Source organism: Saccoglossus kowalevskii, chromosome 12 (genome assembly GCF_978046115.1).
Source record: "Saccoglossus kowalevskii chromosome 12, keSacKowa6.1, whole genome shotgun sequence".
Taxonomy (NCBI): Eukaryota; Metazoa; Hemichordata; class Enteropneusta; family Harrimaniidae; genus Saccoglossus; species Saccoglossus kowalevskii.
The window spans coordinates 35,007,723-35,019,760 of record NC_140652.1 but is presented as its reverse complement, the minus strand read 5'-3'; the positions used below and the strand labels follow the sequence as shown (position 1 = coordinate 35,019,760).

Genomic DNA, 12,038 nt, shown 5'->3' with positions numbered 1-12,038 from the left:
TGTTATCCTTGGAGACAATACCTGTAACCCCCATTGATTTAAGTGGACTTTAACCCCGGGACTTTAACTGGGAAGGGGGTCATTAACATTTTAGTTGGCTGAAAAGACTATCAACAGTAGCGATTACCGTGACGACGTCCGTCTGCTCGCTTCAAATGCGACATTGTTGCAAAATGACTCGAGGCGCTATTATTAGTCACTACAGAATGCAAGATCTGGCCATCGAACCGTTTAGACGCAGTCAGCTAGGAAGTGTACACTTTTCAGAATCAGAACCCAAGGAATACAGAGGGAAACTTTTCACAACCTTAGAATTAATCCTATTTTACACCGGCCAATGAAAAATCTGCTTTAGATTTGAATGAAGCACGCGGATAACCAATTCACGTCTTCATGAACCCTTTTTTTGACAAAATGTGTTTTTTTTTTGGCGAAATGTCGCTAACCAATTCCGGTGTTGAAGGACGGTGCTCTGTCCAAGTTTAGCGGTCGTTGTCGCGGCAGATTCAATTGTCGTTGTCGAGACCCCTTTCATAAGTTGAGCGCCCTCAAACACTTTCTGTTTCAGAAGAACTGAAAGCGAGGCCAGTAGGTATAAAAACCCCATTGTCTCCATAGACAGACACAGCAGCTATCCAGGAAGTACTGTTAAGTAAGAAACGATGTGAATTTTGACTTATTTTTATTGTGACCCAGTGCTAAGCTGAAAAATGAAGTCTGCACTGTCGCAGAGTCAATTGTCGCTGTCGAATTATTGTCAGCCTAGACGTTACTCAATTTTTATGGCGATCGTGAACCACTGCCATATGAACAACCTGTTTATTGAGGGGGCAAGGGGGATAGCTGGTACAGGTTACAGGAAATAAAAACCGCATTTTACGTTTTTACAGGAAATAAAATGAAAGTTCCATTTACAGTAAAAAATAGGTTTTTACACTTACAGATAAAACAAATTCCTAATTACATTTTACGTTTATATAATATTTTGGATAATTTGATAAAACATTGGGAATTACGAATTTAATTTGGAAAATGCTTTATACGCTTACAAAAATTAATATCTTTGTACAAATTACGGACGAATAAAATAGCTGATTACATTTTACACCTTGCCCATGTCTACGAATTTACTTTTTTTATTTATTTAAATTACATTATTACGAAAATAAAAACAATTGGTTGCAGCTTACGAAAACACCTCTTGTCGACCCTCTTTATTAGACTACTTTCCTCTCATCTCTAAATGTGACAGGATATTAAAATTAAAGGCCGACAGTCGTCGTGCCGCGTCCTGTTCGATATGGCACTCATAGCGTCGTATACAACGCGTGTAAAATACATTGTTTATTTACATGAAATTCGAACACGCGCTGCGCGACGACCACCGCGCTTTAAACGGAAATAAAGGGGAGTATCTCGATGGACACACTCGGGACATGTCCTTTCTCTGAAACTAGAGACAAGTCAAATTTCACGTAAACAAACAATGTATTTTACACGCGTTGTATACGTCGCTATGAGTCCCATATCGAACAGGACGCGGCGCGATGACCACCGCCGCCGTGAACGCTTGAAGAAATTTAGTCTTGCTAATAAAGGTTTACCTACAACACTGAAAAAACTCAAAAACCGATCAATATGTTTTCGAACATTATATTTGGGCTATGGAGTAATTTTTAATTTGTATGCGTGGGACATCCATACGAAGTTTCTTTACTGCCACCTACCGTATTTCAAATATAAAGACGTATATAACTTCGTTCTCTCCAAGTGTAAACTGATTCTGTATGCAACACACATGGCTAAAAGACAGTTATTACATTTTATCATGCTCTTTATTATTAAAAACACTATACTATAATATTACATTAGATCACATCAATGGCAGAGGCAGAGGCGAGTGTGGTCCATTTTTCAAATTATACGAGATTCGCGATATGGTACAGAATTACACAATAGTTATTTAACTTATATTTCAACGTAAATATGCTGTATCGATTGAACGGTATATTTGTGAATAATGTTTACACATGGATATGTTAATATTGTCACTAAGGCTCACTTTACCGAGAGCATTCTCTATTTGGAAACATATACAAATCATATACACTTTCAATACACAACACGTTACATAAAATGTATTGCAATACAGTAACAGTTCGCTCACAAAAAAAAATGTTGACATATAGATTGTCAGCACTGCTCCTGTTTAACATATCTGACCTCTCCAATTAAGATTTGTATTAGAAATATTGCTTATTAATATTTTTGTTAGGAAATCAATTATTTATATTGTATTCATTACTTGATTATATGTCACGTGATGTTTAATCATATTCAAGACCAGTTACAGCACGGATCAAGACCAACTTTTGCTTCAATTTCGTGGATGATTTTATCTATTTTTTATTCTTTGCTTGTTAGTGCCAAGTTTGGATTTTTTCATCTTCTGCATCAACACGCTCTTCCTGGCAGTCGGGGTGTTTGAACGCTTTGATAAACCCGCTGTAAAAGATATATGAGACATAAAAAATGACCTATGACCCCTATATCACATTGTATAATCTAATAGTGTTGGCAGGTTTGTGTTGATACATATACGTTGATATACTCACATACTCTGTGAAATTCTCATATAACTTCTACCCTGTAAAAATCAAAATGAAATATCTGCTTATACATACCTCTGCCACCACAGTCTTCACAGTCAGATCCATAAACACATAGATTGTAGGCAAAACCAGGTCCACCATCATCGCATTCACCGTCGTAACTCCAGTAACATTCATTGGTGCACACAGCTTTGAATAAGACATAATTTGTATAACGGACAATTGGTTATATCCATAATTCATTGTGTTGGGAAAAACTTTCCATTGAACTCTTCACCCCTAATCCTAACTCTGACCCCACGTCTACTCTTCAACCCCCCAATTAATGGTATATGACCTTCTTGAGGACACATAAAAGATAATATAAGATGATTCTTTATTACAACCATATGAAAGAAATTCAATTTAGGTGAATACAAATGTAATAAAGGTATAACAAACTATTCTAAAAAACTAAAACTAAACATAAAGATACAGTAAAGAAATATTGTATCTAGAGAGCTATATGAAATAGGGGGGGCTGCAGAGTTAGGGTTAGGGATTGGTGTACAAATGAAAGTCTTTTTTCCCTGGTGTCTACCTGCTTGTTATTACATAGTATAAACACACATTAAATCAGAAGTCAGCGTTTTCCATTGCTTTGAAATTTAAAATTTTAATTAGTCTCCCTGTATGTGAATTTGTCTGAAATGGGCCTCCGTTGGTTGCATTTATAGATTTAAAATGGTGCACGAGATACAATATCATCACCAATGTTACCGCTGTTTTACGATCTGTTGTTCATCAGACATTATCGTTAATTTATAGAGATGTTATTTTAATTTGAAGTAACATTTGTCACGTGATTTTAGAGATACTTGTCGTTTCCATCTTAATAAGAAAATATCCCTGAACAATGTTCAACCTTGCTACAAATGCATAGCCACTAGTGTGGTTAGAAGACATGGTTAGAAAAACTATATAGTGTTTTGTTATTTCTGTTTCTTGTTCAAGACAAGAAAAGTACGTATTTTGGCCGCGGAATAAAATTAAAAGTATGGAAGAAACCACATCAATCAGCTCAAATTTGTGATTGGCCGAAAGATTCAGTTATAACACTTTTCAACAATGAAAGAAATTCTAAGAAATTATAGTTCTCTGTTTTGCGCATGCGTATAAAGGCTGGCTTTACGTGCATTTACAGAGGGAATTACTTACTCAGAGTTCTATCGCCACAATCTGCACAGTCAGTTCCTAGGTCACATAAACTATAAATAGAACCAGCACCACCATCATCGCATTCACCATCGTTGTTATAGTAACAAGTATCAGTGCAGTCTGTACATAAATAACGCATAATACATTGCAAGCGTACACAGAAAGTTATTAAGGCATATACGGTAAGTGATGAAGGCGTACATGGTAAGTGATCAAGGCATACATGGTAAGTGATCAAGTCATACAAGGTAAGCGATTAAGGCATAGAAGACAAGTGATTAAAACGTACATGGTAAGTGATCAGGCGTACACGATGAGTGATCAAGGCGTAAATGGTAAGTGATCAAGGTGTACATGGTAAGTGATCAATGTGTACATGGTAAGTGATCAAGGTGTACACGGTAAGTGATCAAGGCGTACATGGAAAGTGACCAAGGCGTACACGGTAAGTGATCAAGGCGTACATGGTAAGTGATCAAGGTGTACACGGCAAGTGATCAAGGCGTACATGGTAAGTGATCAAGGCGTACATGGTAAGTATCAATGCGTACATGGTAAGTGACTAAGACGTACACGGTAAGTGGTGAGGGTGTACATGGTAAGTGATCAAGGCGTACATGATAAGTGATCAAGGCGTACATGGTAAGTGATCAAGGTGTACACGGTAAGTGATCAAGGTGTACACGGTAAGTGATCAAGGTGTACACGGTAAGTGATGAAGGCGTGCATGGTAAGTGATCAAGGCGTACACGGTAAGTGATCAAGGCATACATGGTAAGTGATCAAGGCGTACATGGTAAGTATCAAGGCATACATAGTAAGTGATGAAGGCGTACATGGTAAGTGATGAAGGCGTACATGGTAAGTGATGAAGGCGTACACGGTAAGTGATGAAGGCGTACACGGTAAGTGATCAAGGCGTACGTGGTAAGTGATGAAGGCGTACACGGTAAGTGATGAAGGCGTACATGGTAAGTATCAAGGAGTACATGGCAAGTGACTAAGACGTACACGGTAAGTGGTGAAGGCGTACATGGTAAGTGATGAAGGCGTATATGGTAAGTGATCAAGGCGTACACGGTAAGTGATCAAGGTGTACATGGTAGGTAATGGAGGCGTACACGGTAAATGATGAAGGCGTACACGGTAAGTGATGAAGGCGTACACGGTAAGTGATGAAGGCGTACACGGTAAGTGATGAAGGCGTAAATATTCATATTCTGTATCTTGCATCTGGTTTAACATTAATTAAAGGGCGGTGGTCGTCGCGCCGCGTTCTGTTCGATATGAGACTCATAGCGACGTATACAACGCGTGTAAAATACATTGTTTATTTATATGAAATTGGAACACGCGCTGCGCGACGACCACCGCGTTTTAAGTTTAAAAATCGGCTTCATAATCTAATAGTTGCACTTTTGCTTATTCTATTATGCCTTCAGGTATTTTTTACAGTTTCTTTGATTCGATATAAATGCAAATCTAAAACAAAACACCAGTTGAATAGAAATACAAATAGTGCGGTCATAGTTACTCACAATTATTATTAGTTGTTGGTGTAGTTGGTTGTATGGATCCCCTATCGCCACAGTCTGCACAGTCTGTTCCTAGGTCGCATATACTATACATAGAACCAGCACCACCATCATCGCATTCACCGTCGTTGTTATAGTAACAAGTATCAGTGCAGTCTGTACATAAATAACGGAGAATCGCACACATGGTATGACAAGTGGTTATGACATATATAGTTTCAGTTCGGATGGATATAGCAGAAGAGGACCAGAAAACCACCTATTATATTATATCCAAATATGACTGTTTGTACTTTACTGTTTTAGCCAGTGTTAGTACCAATGAAATGAAATTCAGCAATTTATGGTCTGACCAGGCTTATCAATGGATGAATGATGGAAAAATAACAAGGTCATCTGGAAAGGACAGCATTCATTGACCGTTTGGCATGAATTGTTTAGGCATAACCAATATTTACCAAACTTTTTCTTTATTTTAAACCCACAAAGTATATTTAATTAAGAGGAACTCTTTAGTAATCCTAACTAGATTTACATGCAAGTGAGGTCACAGAGGTAACTAATCTGAATAAAATAAGATCTTAGTTTGGGCTTTAAAAATATGTTTTTAATTATTTATGTTCATCATACACATTCTTTTACTTATTTTATTATTTTTTTCAGGCAGTTTTTTAAAAATTTTGGCCAACAAAGTACCAAAGGTTTGCACTCTCTGAGTGTCATCTAATTTATTCATGTCGCCTAATTTATATTGTACTTTCGTGATAATAGTTATAAAAACATGTTAATATTTATGAGTTGGCATAACGTAAACACTCAATGCGCCCTTCATATGTGAACTGTATTGGAATTTAGATGGGGTTTCGAAAACTCGGCGACCAGTTTATATTTTGAGATGTAGTATGCTTACTTCGTACTGTACGCTCCTAACACTATTTTTGTATTTATATCTAGGTTTTCTACTTATTATTGTTTGCAATATTCATGCGCGAGTCTCGGTATGCAATTAAAGCACTTCTATCAATTTCTCTGAGTGCGTATGTTTTCACATATTAGAACAATTTCAAAGTTCAGGGGTTTACACCGTTCTGCTAAACAAGGGACGAGAAATTTATTTATGTGTATATGTATATTTATAGACAGTGGTTAAGTCATGGAATAGAATGCATAGGTCATCAGTATAATACCTGAAGCCCCCTAATGTCATACGAACAGTTTACAAATAAATAAATAAATAAATAAATAAATAAATAAATAAATAAATAAATAAATAAATAAATAAATAAATAAATAAATAAATAAATAAATAAATAAATAAATAAATAAATAAATAAATAAATAAATAAACAAATAAACAAATAAATAAATAAATAAATAAATATGAGTATATTGCATACAATTCCACGATCCTGGTAAAGTTTCTTGAAGATAATGTATGTGAGCAGGTACAAATGTCCAGGCACCCCTAGTCCTAATTTTACAGGGAAAACACATGCTTTATTAATAATTTATTGGTTAAAACACGGTATGGGAGTCCGGTATAAATTTCCAAATGGAAAGATACAAATCAGGCAGATTGGGAACAAATTTGGTAATATAAAACTACAATAGAAGAAAAAATTGAGAAATTTCCAGTTTAAAATTTTACATCGTATTCTTGCCACAAATTATTACCTGTTCCAGAACAAACTTAAAACTGATGATGAATCTAAATATTGTAAAAAAGAAAAAAAAATAGAGCACCTCTGGGAGTGCAAAATTGCGATTATTGGGAGAAATTAATTATTAATTAATTAATTGACGGAATTTTAAAACTACATAAAAATATTGTACACTGACATCGGTAATATGTTATTTGGAATCCAAGAGGAAGGCACTCCATTGAATCATCTCATTTTAATACTTGTTCTATAAAAGTCATTATACAAATTTAACTTTAACACATTTTATCATAAAATGAATGTTGAAAAAGAAATCTTAAGAGAAAATAATTTTATTTTGAAGTGGGGCCCGCTGACTAGCTATTTGGACGACTGGAGTCCGCAATGATTTGTTTTATTGGGACTGTCGTACTTGATGTTTTGTTTGGTTGTGTGTTTAATTGCGGAGATATGGAAATTACTAACATGATGTTCTTTCGCCACAGTCTGCACAGTCAGTTCCTAGGGCACACAAACTATATATAGAACCAGGACCACCATCATCGCATTCACCGTCGTTGCTAAAGGAACAAGTCTCAGTGCAGTCTGTACATAAATGAGGCAGAATTGTACATATTATAAGTGATTAAATCATACACGGTAAGTGACCAAGTAATACATGGTGAGTTATCAAGGCATACATGGTGAGTTATCAAGACGTACATGGTAAGTGATCAAGGCGTACATGGTAAGTAATTAAGACGCACATGGTAAGTGATTAGGGCGTACATGGTAAGTGATCAAGGCGTACATGGTAAGTAATTAAGACGCACATGGTAAGTGATTAGGGCGTACATGGTAAGTGATCAAGGCGTACATGGTAAGTAATTAAGACGCACATGGTAAGTGATTAGGGCGTACATGGTAAGTGATCAAGGCGTACATGGCAAGTGATTAAGGCGTACATGGCAAGTGACTCAGGCGTACATGGCAAGTGACCAAGGCGTACATGGTAAGTAATTAAGACGTACATGGTAAGTGATTAGGACGTACATGGTAAGTGACCAAGGCGTACATGGTAAGTAATTAAGACGCACATGATAAGTGACCAAGGCGTACATGGTAAGTGATTAAGGCGTACATGGCAAGTGACTCAGGCGTACATGGCAAGTGACCAAGGCGTACATGGTAAGTGATGAAGGCGTACATGGCAAGTGATCAAGGCGTACATGGTAAGTAATTAAGGTGTACATGGTAAGTGATCAAGGCGTACATGGTAAGTAATTGAGGCGTACATGGTAAGTGATCAAGGCGTACATGCGAAGTGATTAGGACGTACATTGTAAGTGACCAATGCGTACATGGTAAGTAATTAAGACGCACATGATAAGTGACCAAGGCGTACATGGTAAGTGATCAAGGGGTACATGGCAAGTGACTCAGGCGTACACTGTAAGTTATGAAGGCATACAAGGTAAGTGATGAAGGCGTACGTGGTAAGTGATGAAGGCGTACATGGTAAGTGACCAAGGCGTACATGGTAAGTGATCAAGGGGTACACTGTAAGTGATGAAGGCATACAAGGTAAGTGATGAAGGCGTACATGGTAAGTAATTAAGGCGTACATGGCAAGTGATCAAGGCGTACATGGTAAGTAATTAAGACGTACATGGTAAGTGAGGAAGGCGTACATGGTAAGTGATCAAGGGGTACATGGCAAGTGATTAAGACGTACATGGCAAGTGACTCAGGCGTACACTGTAAGTTATGAAGGCATACAAGGTAAGTGATGAAGGCGTACGTGGTAAGTGATGAAGGCGTACATGGTAAGTGACCAAGGGGTACATGGCAAGTGATTAAGACGTACATGGCAAGTGACTCAGGCGTACACTAAGTTATGAAGGCATACAAGGTAAGTGATGAAGGCGTACGTGGTAAGTGATGAAGGCGTACATGGCAAGTGATCAAGGCGTACATGGTAAGTAATTAAGACGTACATGGTAAGTGAGGAAGGCGTACATGGTAAGTGATTAAGGCGTACACGGTAAGTGATTCAGGTGTACATGGCAAGTGATCAAGGCGTACATAGTAAGTGATGAAGGCGTACATGGCAAGTGACCAAGGCGTACATGGTAAGTGATGAAGGCGTACATGGCAAGTGATTAAGGCGTACACGGTAAGTGATTAAGGCGTACACGGTAAGTGATTCAGGCGTACATGGTAAGTGATTCAGGCGTACATGGCAAGTGACCAAGGCATACATGGTAAGTGATGCAGGCGTACATGGCAAGTGATGAAGGCGTACATGGCAAGTGATTAAGGCGTACATGGTAAGTGATTAAGGCGTTCATGGTAAGTGATTAAGGCGTTCATGGTAAGTGATGAAGGCGTACATGGCAAGTGATTAAGGCGTACATGGTAAGTGATTAAGACGTACATAGTAAGTGATTCAGGCGTACATGGTAAGTGATTCAGGCGTACATGGTAAGTGATTCAGGCGTACATGGCAAGTGATCAAGGCGTACATGGCAAGTGATTAAGACGTACATGGTAAGTGATTCAGGCGTACATGGTAAGTGATTCAGGCGTAGATGGCAAGTGATCAAGGCGTAGATGGCAAGTGATTAAGACGTACATGGTAAGTGATTCAGGCGTACATGGTAAGTGATTCAAGCGTACATGGCAAGTGACCAAGGCGTACATGGTAAGTGATGAAGGCGTACATGGTAATTGATTAAGACGTACATTGTAAATGATCAAGGCGTACATGGTAAGTGATTCAGGCGTACATAGTAAGTGATGAAAGCGTACATGGTAAGTGATTCAGGCGTACATGGCAAGTGACCAAGGCGTACATGGCAAGTGATTAAGGCGTACATGGTAAGTGATTAAGACGTACATTGTAAGCGATCAAGGCGTACATGGTTAGTGATTTAGGCGTACATAGTAAGTGATGAAAGCGTACATGGTAAGTGACCAATGCGTACATGGTAAGTGATGGAGGCGTACATGGCGAGTGATCAAGGCGTACATAGTACGTGATGAAGGCGTACATGGTAAGTGATTGAGGCGTACATGGCAAGTGATTCAGGCGTACATGGCAAGTGACCATGGCATACACGGTAAGTGATGAAGGCGTGCATAGTAAGTGATTCAGGCGTACACGGTAAGTGATCAAGGCATACATGGTAAGTGATCAAGGCGTACATGGTAAGTGATCAAGGTATCCATGGAAAGTTATTAAGGCGTGTATGTAAGTGATTGAGGCGTACAGGGATTATATTTATGTGGTATGAGAATGGGGTTATGTCCTGTCATAACATAACAAGTAATCAAGGTCATTTGCATGCAACGATTCACCACAGATATGTATCTCTACAAGTGGCACAGTCCTCATAGCATTGATTCCAACGATTACTCCCAGTTATGGAGCATAAGTTCAGCCTGTATGACAAATCAACTATCTACACGTGTATGAAACGAAATTATTTCAGATGTCTTAGTACATTACATTACCTTCAGATTAAACAGAGACAGTCAAAACAAGCCCTGTCTCCGGTAATTAAATTAACATTGTGGTAAGTGCGACCGCAAGTATCATTATAATAGATACCGTAGCGTCATACAATTAATTGAAGATGCATGAGCTTTCTTTCCAAATTTGCACCCCTTTCACTGCCGACATAGAATTGTTGATATTTTTTTTTATTTGGACTATGAACTACTGTTTTGAAAACATATCAAGCATTTTATTTGTTATGTTCGCGTTGGTTGTTGGCGTAAAATAAAAAAAAATCAGATAAACGTGGATAACAAAGCCATATACTAGACAGTTAAGACAGAATCATTCTAAGAAGAAATCGTCGTATGTGACTCACTTTATCGGAAAAAGTGATCTTTGATAATATTTCTCATTTTGTGTGTGTATCAAGATGTATTAAACTTTGCAAAAGGCTGTGTAGTATAATTATTCCTACTCCCATAGCGAAATGTCAATGTCGAAATGTTAACGTTGTTGTCAACAGATTTATGACGAACTCAATTACTTTAGCTTACTTACCTGCGTCACGGGTTGCAATAATGGTCTGAAAAGAAGAATACAGAGGGATATTTATTGCATTCAACCGTACACCTATTTCCATTCATGTTAACTAACTATTAACTACCATCGTCGTCAAAGTTATTTTCAAAGAGAAAGAAGACCAGTTTTTGTGTTCCATCAAATTTAAAGAGTTCTTCTCGCCAGGGGGAGAATTACATACATGTAATTGGAAAGTATTGTTTTCAGTATTTCGTTAAGAAAATATTGCAATACTTAAAGTTTCATCCAATACATTATTTTTACGATAAATCATACGAGGTGGTTTTATCAAGATGCAAAACTAACCCAAATAAATTGAATGTGCTCAAGCTTTTCAACAGGGAATTTGCATGTACAATTACATCCAGTGTTATTTCATTCAGCACAATTTTCGCCAACAACGCCCTCTATAGGCCAATTATAATATTGAAAGTGTTGGAAAATTCCTACATCCGCCATGTTTCGCCGCGTGAGTTCGCAAATTCAGATTTCTTTTTTTTCCAGAGTTCGTGAATTAAAGTTTCTACTCTACTCTATCTCGTAAATTTAGGTTTTTACCCTTCTGCGGTTCGTAAATTCAAGTTTCTATTCTACCAGTGTTTGTGAGTTCAGAGTTTTTCCTTTCAAAACTTCGTGAATAAGTATCAGGTATTTCTTTATATACCGGTGACAAAAGTGATATTTAGAGAACGACAATGTCAAATTTGAGTGATACATACCTTGCTTACTTTGCGTGATTTTTCACCGTCAAGCACTTTTTGAATCTCGTTTTTCGTCTTACTTTTCACCAGGCCCAAAACCGTGGCCACACACAGACACAATACACACAGAAGAATTACGTTACGAAACATCTTACTAGGGTATCGAGTGAACTCGTCCCTGGCGAACTTTCATTTATATAGTATCTCTACATTTGCATACGCTATTGTATTTACAGTGACGTTTGTCATGACAACGACAATGTGACTACACA

The 12,038-nt window shown here is 37.7% G+C and overlaps 1 protein-coding gene across 1 annotated transcript; it reads right to left on the bottom strand.

Moving 5' to 3' along the window:
- Positions 1-1,813: 1,813 nt before the first annotated feature.
- Positions 1,814-11,954, bottom strand: LOC102802004 (uncharacterized). Its single transcript, XM_085506247.1, has 7 exons — positions 11,785-11,954; positions 11,045-11,069; positions 7,471-7,590; positions 5,348-5,500; positions 3,810-3,929; positions 2,685-2,801; positions 1,814-2,505 (listed from the first exon to the last, which is right to left on the bottom strand). Exons 1-7 carry the CDS (start codon positions 11,914-11,916, stop codon positions 2,396-2,398), a joined length of 777 nt encoding a protein of 258 aa, XP_085362373.1. The 5' UTR covers positions 11,917-11,954; the 3' UTR covers positions 1,814-2,395.
- Positions 11,955-12,038: the final 84 nt, after the last annotated feature.

What these genes read in the sequence shown, in the direction of transcription:
- LOC102802004 (XM_085506247.1), bottom strand. Translation starts at nt 11,916, where the DNA reads ATGTTTCGTAACGTAATTCTTCTGTGTGTATTGTGTCTGTGTGTGGCC. An exon ending in TATTGCAACCCGTGACGCAG is followed by an intron (nt 7,591 to 11,044) that starts GTAAGTAAGCTA and finishes ATTTATGTACAG; the next exon opens with ACTGCACTGAGACTTGTTCC. An exon ending in ACCAACAACTAATAATAATT is followed by an intron (nt 3,930 to 5,347) that starts GTGAGTAACTAT and finishes ATTTATGTACAG; the next exon opens with ACTGCACTGATACTTGTTAC.